Source organism: Saccopteryx bilineata, chromosome 3 (genome assembly GCF_036850765.1).
Source record: "Saccopteryx bilineata isolate mSacBil1 chromosome 3, mSacBil1_pri_phased_curated, whole genome shotgun sequence".
Lineage (NCBI taxonomy): Eukaryota > Metazoa > Chordata > Mammalia > Chiroptera > Emballonuridae > Saccopteryx > Saccopteryx bilineata.
Genome location: NC_089492.1, coordinates 83,090,917 through 83,110,407, shown reverse-complemented (window position 1 = coordinate 83,110,407; position 19,491 = coordinate 83,090,917). Strand labels below are relative to the sequence as shown.

At 48.3% G+C, this 19,491-nt stretch overlaps 1 protein-coding gene across 2 annotated transcripts in view; it reads right to left on the bottom strand.

The window, feature by feature from the left end:
* NECAB1 (N-terminal EF-hand calcium binding protein 1) overlaps positions 1-19,491 on the bottom strand; it is a 111,076-nt gene that overhangs the window by 16,461 nt on the left and 75,124 nt on the right. For both annotated transcript variants that reach the window (XM_066266515.1, XM_066266516.1), the window contains exons 7-9: positions 14,790-14,911; positions 11,974-12,050; positions 7,776-7,829 (exon numbers count right to left, since the gene is read on the bottom strand). In XM_066266515.1, coding sequence (XP_066122612.1) covers positions 7,776-7,829; positions 11,974-12,050; positions 14,790-14,911 — 253 coding nt within the window. The remainder of the gene's footprint in view (positions 1-7,775; positions 7,830-11,973; positions 12,051-14,789; positions 14,912-19,491) is intronic.

The following is a 19,491-nucleotide window of genomic DNA, read 5'->3' as shown; positions in this document are numbered from 1 at the left end:
AAAGGGGCTCCCTCCCCTTGTCTGTCCTGCAACACTGGGCATAACAAACACAACCAGAATGGGTCCTAGTCCGTCCAAACCCACCATCTTATGTTACATGATTAAGAATTTCAATAAGGGATTCGGCAGTGACTACAGGGTTAAAATGAATCTAGGAAAGTTAAGGCCCCTCTGTGAGTTAGAATGGACAACCTTCAATGTAGGCTGGCCTAGGGAGGGAACACTTGACGTTTTGACAGAGCAGTTTGGGAAGTTGTGACTAGCGACCCAGGTCACTCTGACCAATTCTCATACATAGACTCCTAGCTAGAAATTGCCCAAACCTTGCCACCCTGGGTCCAGTTCTGTGAAGGGAAGAAGAGACAGAGTAGGATCTTTGTTGTCCAAACAACAAAAGAACTCAAGAAACTCATCCATCAGGGCAAACCTGAAGAAGAGGTGCCCTCCCTCGCCATATGTTTCTCAACTGCTGACCACCCAGTGGCAGCGTCTCAGCCTTCACACCTGCCAGACAGTCCTCCTCCGCCTGTGTCTCCACCACCGGAGCCTGAGCAGCCAGCGAGGCATTGGAGATCCCCTAACCAAGACACTTTCATTCAGCACGGCCTGCTCTCCGGATGCCCCTAAGGGAAACAAGGGGCCCTCCACAGGTCTATGAGGATGGGACAGTTCAACCTGGCAAGACCATCCTCCACTACCAGCCCTTCAGTACCACTGACCTCCTGAACTGGAAACACCACCCTCCATCCTTCTCAGAAAAACCATATGCCCTCATTGACCTCCTTGGGTCAATCTTCCAGACTCACTAGCCCACCTGGGACAACTGCCGCCAACTCCTCCTGGCGCTTTTCAATACAGAAGAAAGGTGGCAAATCCTCACTGAAGCCCAAAAATGGCCGGGGGACCAAGCCCTCACTGAAGCGATAGATGCAGCAGGATGGGCAAGAGTGGCCACTCCAGACTCGAGACTGGACTGGGACTTTAATACCGACACCAGCAGAGCTTCCCTTCAGAGGTACTGGAAGCCCTACTGAGAGGGGTGCGTGAAGGAGCTAAGAAACCCACCAACATGTCAAAAACCTCCGCAGTCACCCAGAAGTCAGACGAATCACCAACTGACTTCTACGAGCGACTCTGTGAGGCATCTCGCCTCTACACCCCATTTGATCCTGAGGCTCCACAGAATCTGTGAAGGTAAATGCAGCATTCATTGCCCAATCTTCCCCGGACATTTGCAAAAAGCTCCAGAAAGTAGAGTTTTGCCAGGATGAATGCCACCAAGCTCCTAGAAATCACCACGAAGTTCTTTTTGAATAGTGACCTCCAAGCACAGGAGGCTGACGAATGAAGCAGAAGGTCACCCTCTTTGCTGCCACATTGGAATGACCTGACGCCACCTAGCGACCAGGACTACCTCAGAAGGGGAAAACAGCAGTGACCTCCTCTCTGACCTGACCAATATACCTATTAGAAGGAATCGGGACACTGGAAAAAATGAATGCCCAAAGCGAGGGCACCCAGCAAAGCCATTAGGGCAAGGGAGGAATCAGTCGGAGCCAAAGACAAACCATTTCATCAGGCTAGTGAAAATAGATTCAGAATAAGAAACACCGGGCTCCTTACAGCTTGGCCCCAACAGCCCATGTTCAAAATGAAAGTAGGGGGCCAACCAATGACTTTCATGGTTGACACTGGAGCAGAATAGTCAACAGTCACAACTCGGCTGGCCCCTTTCAGCGAGAGAGAAGCTACCATCATCAGAGCTACAGGAGCGCAAGCTGAGCCTCGACCATTCTGTCAACTGTGAACCTGCCACCGGGGGGCCACCGGGTCATCCATGAATTCTTCTGTCCCATAGAATGTGCCATTCCCCTACTAGGGAGAGACCTTTTAACCAAACTTGGGCTCAAATAACCTTTGTGAAAGGGGGGTCAACCAGCCTGACATTGGAAGGCCCGAAAGAAAGTTTAATCCTGTTGGTCATACTATCCTGCAACAATGAATGGAAACTACACACAAAAGAGAACTGAAAAGAATCCAGCAGACTTCCGGGAGGCATTCGGTCAGTATGGGTGGAAGGAAATCAACTGGCAGACCAAGAAGCAAAAGCAGCAGCACTAAGGGGAAACCCCAAAGCCCCTCCATTGGCTATATGCCTCACCAGAACACCATGGCCAAATAAACCCGAGTACACCCCAGAGGACAACAGATGGACACAAGAGGAAGGTACACCATCCAAAGACTTTTCATACAAAAGAAAACAAAAACCTAGCCCTCCCAGTTGCAGGCCGATACACCAGCTGACCCACCCAGGCCAGATGGCATCGAGGACGCTCCTAGAAAGACATTACTGTATAACACAGCTTCCAGGAGTCTGCACAATTATAAGCAACCAGTGTGCTGCCTGTGCCAAGAACAACCCTCCTCAAAGGCCCAGCCTGGCACCTCGAATCCAATGAATAGGGACCTATCCCTTTGAAGATCTAGAAATAGACTTTACTAAAGTAAAGCAGAGCAAAGCTACAATTATCTATTAGTCATAATAATGCACATATTTTGGGTGGGTAGAGGCTGCCCCCACAAGGACTGAAAAAGCCTGTGAAGGAGCCCGAGTGTTCCTTCGAGAAATCACTCCCCAGTTCGGGCTTCCTCTCACCATCCATAGTGACAATGGACCAACCTTCGTTGCTGAAGTAATACAAACTCTGGCAAGCACTCTACAGATAAAATGGAAGGTCCATACAGCATACAGGCCTCAAAGCTCAAGGAGTGCAGAATGCATTAACTAGACTCTAAAAACCACCTTAGCCAAACTCTGCCAAGAGACCCAAGCCTCCTGGGTAGATTTACTCCCATTAGCCCTACTCTAGGTGCATTTCACACCAGGACTCACAGGATATTCACCCTTTGAAATCTTTTTTGGAAGACCCCTATCCATTATCAGCAAGCTCAGGGGGGATATCAGGCAATAAGGAGAAACAGATCTAGCAACTCAATTACAGGTCTAGGGAAAACTTTAGTCCAAATTAGCCAGTCTGTGTTAGTGCAGGCTCCCATCCCACTAGGGAGTTCTGCACAACCCCATCGACCAGCGGACGAGGTATGGGTCAAAGACTGGAAAAAGGAACATTTACAACCTATTTGGACTGGACCCCATACTGTGATCCTTGTCACCCCAATTGCTCTTAAAGGTACAGGAATCATCCTGTGGGTCCATCAGTCAAGAGTCAAGAAAGTCCACCTAGACAACTCTACAAAGAACACCTGGACAGCCCATCCTGACCCACGGACACCTCTGAGGATCCGACTCCAACAGGGACATACCAATATGCCCAAATTCTGGCACTAAGGGGTTACAAGCCACTAAGGCCCTCCATACCAGACTCTTATCATGATGCCCTATAGATACTATAACAAGGCATCAAAGGGGGGAATGCTATGAAAAAATTTTAACCCCACGTCTTCAGCTAGCTCAATAATTGCTTTGTTAGCTTCTGTACTCCCTGCTTCCTCCTGGTTGCAGTTGCATAGCAGTTAAGACTAAAAAAGTCTCCACAACTTGTGACTGTTAATTTGTTGAATCAGGTCCCTCCAAAGAATCTATAAAAACCCCAAATTCTGTAAGCTCGGGGTCCAAACCTTTAAGTGTTAACTCATCTGGTCCCGCTAGTGCAATAAACTGGTTCTCTCCACCACCCCGAGTGCCACTTGGTCATTTATGTCAGGTAAGATTTTCTGCAACAATATCTCCATTTTCTATACATTGCTCATGTGAACTATACAGCCCAAGACCCAGCCCTGACTGAGGTGTGAGGCCTCAGGGTGGACACCAGTCCCGAGCACCGTTTTGTGGTAGAATAGAACATGCTACATTTCTGCTACTCTGCTTTAGAAGGAAGGCACAGCCTGAATCATTTCTAGGGAGTTTGTTACAATGGAATTATGAGCAATATTTGGATTTTCTTGGGTTGAAAGTGCTACATATGAATGGTTAATTAAAATTTATAGACTGGTATTTGCCAATGACTTAGCTTATATTTGCATCTACTTTTAATTTCTTGTTTTTGTGTTGGTGTTTTGCATAAATTTCAAGAAATGTCAACTTTTAAAATCTCTAAAGACAGAGAAATGTTTTAAATACAATGAATTTGTTTCATGTCATCTCGCTCTATTTGCTACGGCATTCCACACAGGTCTCAGAAATATCATAGCCCTTTCTGGGTGATCTGGCCATGGCACTTAACAGTTATTGTGAATCAAGACCATATTTTCACAATCCTAGGTTGAATGGTAGGATTGACAGACTTCACAAACATCATATACAGGTTTGATAAGAAAAGAGAGGCAAAAAAAAGATATTAAATTCTTAAACTATTATGCGATGAGCTAGTCTAGTGCATCCAACAATAACATGCTCAAGAAAAGTTAGACTTTTTGAAAAGCACCGTGTAGAGGGTCTGAATGGAGTGGTCCACCTGGCCAGACCCAGGTGTGTGGTCTGGTTGGAGCAACATCCCCAGTCTTCCAGTGACTCATCCCCACTGCATGTACTTGACAGCAAGAAGACTATAAATCATCCTCAAATTTTCAATGAGTCACAGAGTCGTGGTTTTAGACTAGGATCTGGATTTATCCCTGATGCACATTTATCTCGCCTTTCATTACAGAAAGAATAAAAAGGAATTCCTAAGCTTGCTGTCTTCACGACATGCCCGCTGCAATCACTGGAAATATTACTGTAGCATATTAGTGCTCTTTTAGTGCAATGTTAAGATGATCCAGTGTTGTGAGAAATATGTTAAATACAGTTTGTAAAGACATCTACTTACTCTTTCTGATTTCCTCTTACTTACTCTTTCACTCTGGGAGCCTTTCCTGACCTCCCCACAGGGGACGCTGTTCCCTGCTGGGCACTGCTATGTTTTCCTGTGACAATCCTCACACTTTACTGTGGATGTGGATGGGATGCGTAGTGGCCTGCACTCCCTCTCAGTCTGTCTTCTAGTCCTGATGGTTCCCACCTTATTTTCCCATCCACCCTCGGGCCTGGCAGGGAGGGGGTCGGAGATCAAGTTATTTGTAGAACAAACAAATAAAAGTGCTTTTGCTGTTGGCCATTGACTCTACTTAAGGTTCCTTTAATAAATTTTGTTTCTGCCCTCCTCATCCAGATGAGGATTTGAGTGCCCTGAGCACCCAAGTGCACCCACAGCTGTAGGTGCTCTTTCTCTATCATCCTGCCTCACCTTTCTCCTCCTTCGAGAGCAGGGGTTACTAATCGAAAAGAATTGGCTTCACTTTGACTAGCTATGTGACCTTGGACAAGGTACTTAATCTTTGTCATCTTGGGTCTTCTGACACATAAACTTGGAACAGAGGTAGTTCCATCAGAGTGTTAGGGAGGAGTGAATGTGTATGCAAAGCTTTGCTCAATAAACATTTCTTACTCCGGGCTGAGAGAAAAAAAATTGAACTTAAAAAAAGAAATCATATCAAATGCTCATCATTATGTAATGGCTCATGTCCCAGAAAACTAGATAAAGCAGCTGCTGGGGTTCAGGGCTTCTGCTGTGTGATTACATAAATTTGCCAGATAATCTGCTCTGCTCTGGGGGTGGGAAATCTCCTGAGCCATCCGCCAGCATCAACCTCGCCAGCAGAGAGCAGCCCTGCCTCTGACTGGGAGCAGCCACCCTGCTCTGGGAGGGGAGTAGTGTGGCGAGGGGGCAGGTTGGGCACACACCTGCTGGGCTTTCCCTGTGAGGTTCACACATTTCCATCTGTAATTCCTTCAGCTATAAATGGGGCTGACAATAGCACCACCTCATAAGGCAGTTGTTGGATTAAACGAGTTATAGATGGGTGCATTTGGCACAACACTTGACACATAGCAAAGGCTTAGTAAAGATTAGCTTTAAAAAAAACAAAGCATTAAAGACTTATTCTTTGCTCTCTGATGTGGAGAAGGAAAACACTCCGGTAGTCAGTGAATTCTACAGCTGGTGCTGGTCACTAGGAAAAACCCCTGAGTGCATGGTAGCACAAGATGATGGACACTAGCTGTGAAATTGCAGCGGACTTTTGTTCTGGTCATTCTGAACGTGGGCTATATGGGGTGGATGTGTGAGGCTTGTACTACCACTCACAAAAAAATATTGATATAACTTTTAATGACAAATACCTTATTTGTATTTCTGAAAGATCAAACCAGTTCAGACTGCTACTATATATGTACTCCCAAAGAACATAATTATGTCACCTTTACACCTGGTTGGACATGTTAAGGAATACCCTTTCCTGCTCTTGAATGTTGATGCTGGAGCACTTTGCCAGCCTGTTTGTCTCAGTACTTTTATACACCATTGAATCAGTAATGCTGTATGGGTTCAGAGGTCTTTTAAAATTGATGTTGGCCTCTCTTATGTCCCAGAAACATGAAAAAGGTATATAGTCTGTCACCTTTCATGAACAATCATTGGACAAGTTTGTCCCCCATAGCGAGTGAGAAAGAATAGGTTATGTCGTGAAATTATTTAACAATAGACCATTGTCTTTTCCAACATTAAAATGTTATGTTCATTTTCTTGACTGGAGTGTAGTTTTTCCTACATGTGAATCTAAGAGGTCTTACGGACGCAAGATCACTGCATGGGACTGCACAGACCTGCGGCTCTGTGTGACCTGGGCTCAGACCTCTCTACTCACCTGCCCCCCATCCCACTCTAAGCTCTGGGTACCTGCTGACTGAACACAGACCACATCCCTGGGGCACCAGCACTGAACGTGAAGTAACAATACAGCTTAAATCTGGGGACGTGTCTCTATAGGATTCTAGTAATAGACCGTATTAAAACTTCACTGAGAAATACCCAAATCTTCCTGTCTGAAGGCTCCTTTGTGCTGTGAGTTTGGACAGATGGACAGGACCTGACACACAGGTAAGCCTCACCTTCTGTCGGGTCAGCAGTGCCTGCAGAATGAGTGCAGAGATGAGAGATATTTCCTATCATTGCTTCATGTAAATGTGACTGAACCTATAAGCTCTATACAGTTACAGTATTAAAAAATGTGATTTTCTGTAAGCACCCAAGATTTTACAATCCAAATTTCTACTAAATGTAAATGTAAACATACAATTTCCCCAAACAGGATGTACTATGAATATTTGGCTGTTAAAATAAAGTAAAACAGCAAAGCATGGTGTGTGTTGCATTTCAATTAGTTAATTTAGTCACTAATTCCCCTCTGTTGCATGTAAAGGGTCTATTAGAATCACTTCATCCATTTTCTTTTAATCTCCACACACTCTGGATGTGCAGAAATACCCCTTTTATCTAAACCTCTGTTTTTTTCTTTGAAAAATGATTTCTGAGCATCTACGATGTGCCTGGCCCTTGCTAAATGTTGGAATACATGCATGGGACCCCGTCTCAGCCCAGGTTCCTGATGTGTTTATGATGTGATCTGAACGCTGCCCTTCCTACTCGGCACCTCCATTCCACTGTTCAGTGACTCAGCAGTGCGCAGCCACACAGAACTATCATTCTGCACTTATATTACCTGTTGGGTGTTTTCATGAGAACCCGGGAAGTAGGTGTTGGGTTTCTATAAATCACAAGTCAGAAAGTCCTTCTTAGCTATACAAAATGACATATGCCCATGGATTACACTTTCCAATTTTACACTGACCTGGTAACTAATTTTGAAGATATTAAATTATATTTTCAAAGTATGTACTTCTAAAATTTTCAAAGTACATACTACAAAGTACTTACAGATTTAGTGTTGTCTTCAATAACTTCTTCTTCCAGAGGTTCAAGTTTGAGGTCCTTCGGTTAGAGAAAGAAATTGGGAGGGGAGTTAGGTAAGAAAAAGAAGCATTATGTATTAGAATGTCAGCTTTTTTTTTTCTTTTTCTTTTTCTGAAGCTGGAAACGGGGAGAGACAGTCAGACAGACTCCCGCATGCACCCGACTGGGATCCACCTGGCACGCCCACCAGGGGGCGATGCTCTGCCCACCAGGGGGTGATGCTCTGCCCCTCCGGGGCATTGCTCTATTGCAACCAGAGCCACTCTAGCGCCTGGGGCAGAGGCCAAGGAGCTATCCCCAGCGCCCGGGACACCTTTTGCTCCAGTGGAGCCTCGCTGCGGGAGGGGAAGAGAGAGACAGAGAGGAAGGAGAGGAGGAGGGGTGGAGAAGCAAATGGGCGCTTCTCCTGTGTGCCCCGGCCGGGAATCGAACCTGGGACTTCTGCACACCAGGCCGATGCTCTACCACTGAGCCAACCGGCCAGGGCCTGTCAGCTTTTTTTTAATGGGCAACATTAAACCCAATGACCCATATTATCTGAAAGGAACCCAAGTAATTCTGTTGTATCAGTTGTAAGGAGCTATTGAGATAGATAATCAGATGTGTTCAACAGTGGCTACTAAAGATCAATGAGGTCACTAAAGAACACATTGGAGCCTGACCAGGCAGTGATGCAGTGGATAGAGCGTCAAATTGGGATGCAGAGGACCCAGGTTCGAAACCCTGAGGTTGCCAGCTTGAACGCAGGCTCATCTGGCTTGAGTGTGTGCTCACCAGCTTGAGCGTGGGGTTGTTGGGTTGATTTTGAGATCATAGACATGACAACATGGTTGTTGGCTTGAGCCCAAAGGTCACTGGCTTGAAGCCTAAGGTCGCTGGCTTGAGGCCAAAGTTGCTGAGTTGAGCAAGGGGTTACTCACTCTGCTTGAGTCCCCAGGTCAAGGCACATATGAGAAAGCAACCAGTGAACAACTTAAGGTGCTGCAATGAAGAATTGATGCTTCTCATCTCTCTCACTTCCTGCCTGTCTGTCCCTCTCTCTGTCTCTCTCTGTCTGTCTCTCTCGCTAAAAACGTAAAATAAAGTAAATAAAAAGAACAAAGTGGAGAGAAGATTCACTGAGCAGAGAGGGAGGGGACAGGACCGTAGGAAGAAAGAGCCAGGGTGACAGTGTCTGTGGTGGGCTCTGCCCCACTGCTTAGCAGATCATGGCAGATGTTTGCGATGCTGCTACAATACAGCTACACTCAATACTAACTCATTCCAACATGAATAAGCAAAGGAAAATACTATTGTATTTTCTAAAACTGAAGGGCTACTAAAAAAAATGTAGGTTTTTCTGTGATGATCCACAGATAATGCTAATGTCCATGTGATAATGTACACGTGAAAGCATGGATCTCTGAGGACGTAATCAAGAACACAGCGGGGAAGGGTGTGCAGCTGGCCACTGTGTGGCCGTTGGGGAGTTCCCTTCACAGCCCCGACTCAGCACAGTGCAGGATACACTGCAGGGAAAGGCGAGCCTCTCCTTTTATTAAGCTGGTCAGGCCGAGCCGCACAGCTGGAGCCCACTCTGGACCCCAGCTAACCTCAGGCCCTGGCCTCAGAACAGAACCTCTCACAGGAAAGGAGAAAACAGTCTAGGAAAGAAAGGGATGGGATAGTACTCTGATTTAAAGTTGGAAAAAAAGCTATGATCTAAATGTGAGCTATTCTTTTAAAAAATAAGTATTTAAATTTAAGATACTAAATAAAGACAAGTTTGCCAAAAACTATTTCAAAAAGAGGTCCTTGTGTTCTTCACATAAGTCCAAAGCTAGTTAACAATTGAGCCCTGATGATGTTTCTGTAATGTTTGGTTTCCAAACAGGGGTGATGGACGTTCAAACCTCTCATCATTGGAGAACTAATTCTCAGCCACATTTTCCTGTGAGTCTTTCTAGCCTCGGCTCGCATGTCAGAGAGGTCAGGAAGCAGGAAAGCTGGTTTGGAGCGAGCTCCCAGTTTAGGCATTTGCCCAGGAGTGGTCACCATAAAGTGACAGTTGATGGTGTGGGCCAAGCACTGCCACTCTCCAAAGTCATGGACCCTGGACTCAGACAGAGGCCTCACCATCCTCAGGACTGGAGGTTCCATCTTGTGGAGATACCTCGACTTCTCACCTACAAATGTCTGCCCGAGTGTCCCATTGTACCTTGAAATGAACACATCTGATAAACCAGTTCACCTTCTCACCTCCCCTCACGGAGGAGCTCTCTGGTCTCTCCCTTTCTGTTAATGGTCATTGTCTCAGACTCCTTTACCCACCACACCTGTCGATGGTCCCACTCTGCCAACTCCTTCTCGGTCACTAACTCCAAGCTCATTTCTTGCTGACTGCAGGGCGCTCAGGTCTGCAAGCTGCCTTCAGTGTCATTGTTTCAGCTGCACTGGTGGCTCTGACTTTGAATTTTCTCATTTTTGTATTCTTGCCACCCCATTTTCCATCTAAAGGATTTTTTTTTTGGTTATGTTACTTATCTGTTGAAAAATGATAAACGCCCCTCACTGTCTCCAAGACCAAGTACAATCTTGCAGCCAGTTACGCAAGGCCGTATATAACCTGGCCCCATTCCTCTGCACTATCTTATTTGTTGCTACTTCCTGAGATAAAGGAGTCCAACTGGCTGGCCTATTTGACCTTGGGCATGCCAGTGTCTTACCTGAACACCCTCTCTAGCTGCTCTGTTTACTAAATGTTTACTTCTCCATATTTGTTTGTTTGTTAGCTGACCAGCATTTAACGGATTTCAGTGACAACCCTGTCCCCTTCACTGAGTTCTCATTCAGGATAGTGCCCTGGGATGGCATTCCAGCACCCACCTCTCCCTCATCCCAGTGGCCAGGGTGTGGCCCTAATGAAACCAACCACAGTCTCCCTTCTGGAAAGTGGAATCTTGAGCAAAATTTCAACAGACTGGAAATGGCTGGGACTCACTTACTCCAGGGGAGGTGGCCCATGAGACCACCGAGCACTGGTTTCTTGCTTTCCTAGACCTCTAGAGTTGTTTTGTCTCTTGACTTCCTGAATCCAGGTGTCTCGACTGTGTACATTCCATGAACTCTCCCAGACCCTGCCAGAAAATTCTCTTCTGGTTAAAAAAGGTGATTTTAGTTGTTTGCAAACAAAATTCCTAGTTGGCATCATTTTTAAGGTCCAGCTCAAGCCCTTTCTGCCACATGCGGTCCACCCTCAGGGGAGACTGGAGATTTTAGCATCTGCTCTCTGCTCCGGGATGACTCAGGCATTCAGCACACGCTCACTGAGCAGTCACTGTGAACCTGGTTTTGCACTACCAATACTTAAATAAAATCTAACTCATTGTTTGTGGAATATAGCTTACATTTGGAATATAACTTTTACAAGTAGACTGTGGATGGATTTTTCAGTCAGTGACTGACTCAAACCTTCTTTGGTGCCAGGTACGCACAGAAAATACTTCCTAATGGTCGACAAAGGCCGCACCTTCCATTTAAGAGGAATAACACCACAGTGTCAAGACTACCTGGTAGCAGCTGACTCAGTCAGTGAAAATACAGTAACTGGAAACAAAACATACACTTTTGAAGAACTGGTCATCAAACCCTTACTTGCTTGCTAACTGGGCAGTTTTAATACCCACAATCCTCACTTCATGGGCTAATTTCTGAAAGTTGAATACGCAGTCTCATCCTCATATGGCAAAGCCATTTCATGAGCCACTGTGGAATGTCCCCAAGATGTCACCTGGTCACCCCAGGGTTACCACGTGCATCCCAGAGACACTGCTGCCCTCGTCACTGAGAACTGAGCCGTTAGGCACAATGCAGGTTTGTTTAACTTTCACCCCCACACCCTAATTTAAATACCCCTAGGTGGCAGCAGGGTGGGGGTGTGTGTGAGAATTATCATAAGCTTCTAGATTTGCCTTAGTGATAAAAAACAAACAAACAAACAAACAAAGAAACAAAAACCCCCAGTGACTCCCAATTCATCGCAGATTCATCGCAGCCTTGGGACGCTGGCTGTGATTCTGCCACAGGCAGCTGCAGACACGGGGGGATGGGGCGACAGGGTGACAAGGAAACCTGACAGAATCTAACGGAAGGTGATTAGGAGAGAAGAAAAGGAAGCTCCCACCTTCTTCTCCAGTCTGTCAATCAGTTTCTGGAGCCTGTTGATCTGGATCATCCACTGATTGTCTTCTTCTAAGAAGCCTGGTGGGGAGGACAATATGTTAACTCTTGGTGAGCAGGGACCTGGACGCCACACTGCCCCTCTGCCCTGAGGGAGGGACAGTGTCATTGGCTAGTCACACACGTGTTCACAGGTCCTTCAGTTACGGACTTCCCGAGACCCAGGCATCTGGCAGGTTCATTTCACAAGTCTGTTTGTGTTGTTGCCTGTGCTCACCTCTGACAGTCACAGAGCGGATCCTGCTGACACATTTTCACCTCCCTTGAGGTGGTTAATTTTTCTTTTGAAAAAAGGAAACCAGCAATCAGTAATTCTAAATTCACTGCTGGGGCAATGGCTGGAGCTAGGGAGATCACAGCCTGCCACCCCAAGGCATAGCTTGTTCTAGACAAAAGGGAGAATAAAGGCAAGGTAGCACATGTCCCCTTTGCTGGGAACAAACCCAAGTGGACCTGGACACTGTGGTTGTGATAGCTGCACAGCCTGCAGACTCAGGGGCCTGCTCATCAGAACACCTGTCAGACTCCTCTGGCCTCAGTCCTCATGTTTTTAAGATGGTAATAATGCTATCGCCAGTCTCAGAATCATGGTGAATATTAGAGTGTATGTGTGTGTACACATGTATATGCACACGTGTACGCTATGTATATATATGTCTGTGCACACACACATCTGTTCGTCGTGCATGTATGTGCACACACAGCTGTACATAGTATATATACATGCACACACACACCTATTCATAGTGTATGCATGTTCATACACATCTGCATGCCGTGTATGTATGTATGCGCACACACACTGTACATAGTATAGGCACATGCACACACACATCTGGCCTCAGGTTAAACACTGCAAGTTCTGCTGCTGTTACTGCTGTTGTTACTCATACTATTACACAAAGGAAGGAGTCAGAGTCTGAGCCCCTGCACAGACATCTGGGCAGCCTTGTGTGACCTCAAAGGGCATCACAGGCACTCACTGAAGTCGTATCATCTAATGTTTCCTGATAGGAGGTTAATTCAAGACTAGAAGGCCTTGTGTTAGATTTACTGTTCTTTATTTACTGATTTTACAGAGAGAGGAGGGGGGTAGCAAGAAGTATCAACTCATAGTCGCTTTACTTTAGTTGTTTACTGCTTGCTTGTTGTCATATGTGCCTTGACCAGGTAAGCCCAGGGTTTTGAATTGGTGACCTCAGTGTTCCAGGCTTTATTCACTGTGCCTCCATGGGTCAGACCAGAAGTCCTGAATTATAAAGAGGTCTTCCCATCAGCTTTCGCTTCTCTGTCTGCCTCCTGGGAGAAGCACCTCCTTAGCCCACCTACAGGTGATGGTGGGAACTAAGCAGAGTTGTCCCAAAGTGGCTACAAAAATCAGACTTGGGGGCTCTATGATAGAGAATATTATAAATGTATGAGCACAGTTTATATTCCAGTTCACACGTTTCCATTCTGGGTTGCTCCTTAAAGAACTTAAGATGGCTGATGGCTGTTACAATGAAGTCCCTTAGAAGGACATTCCGGGCTTACTGTTATTTTCTAAAAGGCTAAAGTGGGAAGAACAATCGAGTGTTGTCACTTTCTAGCTCTGCTCACTTCCCAGAACAGAACTGCATTCCCACCACCCCGGAGGCAGCACATGGTAGGTGGGCTCCGTCCCCCTACTGTTATGGGTCTGGCACTGGACACGTGGCTGATGGGATGCACATAGTAGCTGTTGGTGAGCCAGGTGATTCGGCCTGGCTGCGTGTGCTCCTGGTGTCTACAGGACCAGAAACTGCCCCAAGGGGTCACTGATCCAGGAGGAGCAATGCTGAGCCCTCATCTGGCTGAGAGCGCCCAGACCCTACTCAGCCAGGCACCTTTGGGAGAAACATGTGTCTGCAGCTGTGACCCTGAGATACTGAACTCTTCGTTCTGCAGGAACTATAGGCTGATAATACACATGACCTTAGATAGAGCTCTGTACCTTCTGAAGAAATGGAGATGCTAATATCTATCCTATAAGGTGTTAGGAGAAAATAAGAAAGTGCTCAAGATAGCACTTTAAAATCTTTCAAGTATAGTCTATGTCAATATAGGCTTAGTTAGTACTTTGCTTTTCTGAAATGTTAGATGTTTAGAGATTCATTAGTGTTAAAGCAACATGTTCAAGTAATGTGCATATATATACACACATCCATATATAAAAATAAATCTGAGATTTAGCAACATGAGTTTGCATATTTCAAATTGATATTAGGTAATTATTATAAATGACATGGTTAAAATGTAACAATGTAACAATTATTATTCAGTTTTTAGTCTAAATTTCATATTACATTATCTATTTCAAAACCACCAGCTCTAACTTTAGTACTGTGATGAAAGGACACAAGGACCTTTTCCTAAAATGAATGGAGTACGTGAGGGCAACCTGGGGTCTGGGCACAGCTGGGCCCGAGGGAGGGCAGCTTCTGTGCCTGGAGGGTCTCGGGTCTTCCCCGCGGTAGGGCTGAGCTTTGTCCTCATTTCACCATCTTTGTGTCCTGCTGAGGCTCCCTGCCAGGACACCAGCTGACAGTGGGGACCATCACCCAGCTCTTATTACATGAAACTCTTTGCCCCCTGCCGCAGGGATAAGTTTAGATAACTTATCTAGTGTAAGGAAAGGATCCATTGCTACTGTTATTTTAGCTGCCCCCCCCCCTTAAATAAGTCACTGTGGAAACACAAACTGGCTAGACTGTGAAGAGAAGAATCCCAAAGAGGGCTCACCTGGACCGCAGATGGTGAACTGTGGGCTGCTGGGGGAGAAGCTGCTGTGTCTCTGGACCCGACGGCTCACCCGTTTTCCAGGCCACTGAATGGACAGGACCTCAGGCTTGGTGGGTCCTTGTCTAGAATAAGAGAGACAACGTCAGCCTCAGTGTTGGCCCTGTCTAGCCTCAGGAAAAGACCTCCTAGCATCACAAAGACTTCCCAGGACCTGGACGGAGCAGGAGGGTTCCTGCCCCAGGCCTTGGGGACCAACATGTCTGCAGGGAACGGGTTCCCGGTCTGTGCTCTCACCCTGCAAACTCAGGTCCTTGTCCAGATATTTGCTTCTGTGATCATTTCTCTCCTTCGTTCTTTTCCTGGACCCACTACTTTTCAAATATTGGACCTCCTTGACTTACCTGATAGTTTTATTTCTTTCCTACTTTTCATCACTTTGTGGAAATGCCATCACATTTTATCTCCAAATATCCCTCAGATGCTTTCATTTCTGCAACATCATTTCCCAGAGCTCCTTTGTGTGCTCTGAATAGTCTTAGAAAACCAGCATCCTGTCCTTAGTGCACACATGCAGCTTGCTTTCACTTCAGAGAGAAGATGACGGTGTTTTTCTCCTGGAAGCTTTCTCTCTCTGTGTTATTTCTGTCTCCCCAGGTTGTTCATTATGTCTGAGTTCTTGTCTTGCTTGTCCTGCATTTCAGAGGAATGAGCTACGAGGGGACTGAAATCTCCATGAGTAGTGAAGACTGCAATGGGCAGAGTGGCCAGGGGAGGGGACATGGTCTTCTTGGACCATGCGGTCACTCAGAGACTCACCCCCAACGGAGAGTCTGACTGGGTGTCAGTGCTGGGAGCACAGCCAGTGGAGGGGGCTTCAGCCTCAGGGTTCAGCATGAAGACCCACTCGCCTCATATCTCAGTGCTGCCTGGACCCCAGGTGCACACCTTCTCCAGAAAGCAGAGCTCCAGCGTGGCTTCCCCGGGACAGGGGCAGCCACTTAAAAAGCCCCATTGCCTCCACCCTGCTGCATACAGTAAAGCTAGTTCCTGAACTCTCTGAGGTCTGGAAGGATCCTGCCCCTCGTGCAGCCCGGGTCCCTTCTAGCTCTCCCTGAGCCCTGGTCAGTCTCACCAGGTCACTCACCTTCTCGCCATATCTTAGTGTCTGTCCCTTTGACTCTTCCTCTGTCCCTTTATCTCTGTGCATTTAGGACCTTTTCTATTCAGGCATTTTCATGCCATTTTTTCAAAGGTTTAGGGAGGGAGCAAAAGAAATCATGTATGTTTACTCTCTAACCTTTCACTAGAGCTTCTGACAGATTTTCCTATGATATAAATAAAATCAACTTTCTGGCAGCTTTGGGTGGTCACAGGAGCAGGGAATTACAGCAGTCCTTCTTGAAGTTCAAGCTAAGGGAATATAAACTGTCTGACTTTTATAATCACCTGTAGGTGAAATTAAAGCCTTTCCCTGATTATAAAACAGACATCCATCAAAAGGAGAAAAATAACATCCAAGCTAAAAAGAAATTAGTTATCTCTCTGGATAAAGAAGGACTTTGGAAAACACAACAAATTTTAGATGCTATTATAGAAAAAGAAATGTACCCCAATTGAACTGTGCTCTCAGAATTCCAGCTTGTGAGGACGGAGGTTTGCATAAGAGGACAGGGGACACTTCAGAAACGAGATAGTTGTTCCTGTCACTGTCTATCAGGCACTTTCCAAGGACACTGAATCACAGTGGGTCCCATTACCCAGACATGAGTGCCACAGAATGCCACCTGAAACCTTGTCCCTTCTCTGAGAAACTGCTGTCCCACATGAACAGACACAGACTGTGCCCAACACAGCATCTGTGACTCATCGCTGTGAGTGGCCTATGTGAGTCCTTGACAGGGCCGAGGGTGGACTAGGACTTCTCAGAACTGCCCCATTCCCAGGAGCCCTCTGTCCCTGTTCCATAAATATGAAGCCCAGTTGTGCTGATGCTGAAGGGGAAGCAAGTTATCACGTCCCTGGGGCATGAGGGTGGCGCAGTCAGAACCCTAGCGCAAACACTGACCCTCCTCCAAGCTGCCCTGTGTTTCCTCGAATGGTCACTAAGCAGGACGGTGTGACTGACCTCCTGAAAACTTCGTTTCCATTACATGTCTCCTCTGTTCACAACCACCAACGACAGCCTCTGATGAGAGTTCCACGTGTAAATGCCTCTGTCTTCACCCAAATGCCAGGCAGGTTGGTCTTGTCACTGTCCCGGGTCTTCACCCTCTGGCTCTCTTGACTTGGGCTCTCCACTCTTCAGCCAGTTTCATACATTTCATAGCCAGTGGTGCTGGCAAGGGACACAAGGCAAAGCCCTGCCACCTAGATACTCAGTGTCCAATGGGGGATAAACACGCGAGGAACAGACTGACAGCAGCTGTGAGTCAGGGGACTGAGGGAAATCTCAGTGGTGGAGGGGGACGTACAAGGTCCTGTTCTGAGAGCAGAGGAGGCTTCCAAGAGAGAGTGCTGTCCAACCAGAAGGGGTTGGACGGGAGGACGGAGACGTGCGCTCCAGGGAGGACGGTGACCCGGGAGGATGGAGACGTGCCCTCCAGGGAGGACGGTGACCCGGGAGGTGAGGAGACGTGCCCTCCAGGGAGGACGGTGACCCGGGAGGACGGAGATGTGCCCTCCAGGGAGGACGGTGGCCCGGGAGGTGAGGAGACGTGCCCTCCAGGGACGACGGTGGCCCGGGAGGTGAGGAGACGTGCGCTCCAGGGAGGACGGAGACGTGCCCTCCAGGGAGGACGGTGGCCCGGGAGGTGAGGAGACGTGCCCTCCAGGGAGGATGGTGGCCCGGGAGGTGAGGAGACGTGCGCTCCAGGGAGGACGGTGGCCCGGGAGGTGAGGAGATGTGCCCTCCAGGGACGACGGTGGCCCGGGAGGTGGGGAGACGTGCCCTCCAGGGAGGACGGTGGCCCGGGAGGTGGGGAGACGTGCCCTCCAGGGAGGACGGTGACCCGGGAGGACGGAGACGTGCCCTCCAGGGAGGACGGTGACCCGGGAGGTGAGGAGACGTGCCCTCCAGGGAGGACGGTGACCCGGGAGGACGGAGACGTGCCCTCCAGGGAGGACGGTGACCCGGGAGGTGAGGAGACGTGCCCTCCAGGGAGGACGGTGACCCGGGAGGTGAGGAGACGTGCCCTCCAGGGAGGACGGTGACCCGGGAGGTGAGGAGACGTGCGCTCCAGGGAGGACGGAGACCCGGGAGGACGGAGATGTGCCCTCCAGGGAGGACGGTGGCCCGGGAGGTGAGGAGACGTGCGCTCCAGGGAGGACGGTGACCCGGGAGGTGGGGAGACGTGCCCTCCAGGGAGGACGGTGACCCGGGAGGACGGAGACGTGCCCTCCAGGGAGGACGGAGACCCGGGAGGATGGAGACGTGCGCTCCAGGGAGGACGGAGACCCGGGAGGACGGAGACGTGCCCTCCAGGGAGGACGGTGACCCGGGAGGTGAGGAGACGTGCGCTCCAGGGAGGACGGTGACCCGGGAGGTGAGGAGACGTGCGCTCCAGGGAGGACGCAGACCCGGGAGGACGGAGATGTGCCCTCCAGGGAGATGCTCAGTCCAGTCTTCCCCCCGAGGAGGCTCCCTCCCTCCCGGTGTCTTGTTTGAGATCAGGAGAAAGGGACGTGATCTTCCCTACATCCGTCTCTGCACATGAGGCCCTGGCGCTGGCCTCCCTGTGGTGTCTGGTGTCAGGTCATAGGACACAGGACCTGGGGGACACAGACCCTCTGGCCAGGGCCTAATTCACATGCAGTCAGGGTCACCAGGGACCACAGTAGATATTACTGAGACAGAAGAGTAAAAAAACCAGGACATTTCTTGGCAAGTAGAATGGGGAAACAGAGCTGGACACACTGGCCAAGCAGTTTACAGGCAGATGCAGACGGTCACCAGGGCAGACACTGCTAGGTGCCTAGCAATGGGCAAATTGGCACTGGACCTCACCCTAAGGGTGGCCTTCCTCCCCTGGCAGATCGCTGGCTGTGTGGTTCAGATTCCCTGGCCATCCTTCCCAGAGATGACATACAGGCTTCAGCTGTGTTTCAACGCCAGGCCCAGAACAGTAGCAAGAAAAAAACAGGTAAAAAATGCTACGGCTGACCTCAGGATCTCAGGTGATGCCTCAGCTGCAATGACTAATGACCCCTTGCCCTGGTGCTGACCAATCAGTGAAGAGCACACCCTGAAAGTAACACCTGGAAAACTGATGATTCAATTGAGATCCCCCTAACACCTCCCCTAAACTCCCAGCCTTTAAAAGCCCTCACAAGAAAGGACTCAGTGTAGTCCCTCACTCCCTGGAGCACGCCTGTGCCTTTCCCACCCCTTTTCTTCCCCACAGGCCGTCTCTCCTAAACTCTAAGGTCCCCAGAGACTTGCAACCAGGGGAGCACTGGACAGTGGCAGCTCATCCCGGGCTGACCCCCTGGACCTGCCTGTAAAGCCCCCTCTTCTCTGACTTCCCAGTGAGTCAGAAAACAGTCCTCGCTCTCCTGTTGCTTCTTCTGTCCTTGGTCCTTCCTTGTTGCATGGTCCCCAGATTTAATAAACATACTTTCAAAATCACCTGGCCTAACCAGGTGGTGGTGCAGTGGATAGAGTGTCGACCTGGAATGCTGAGGACCCAGGTTCAAAACCTGGTCG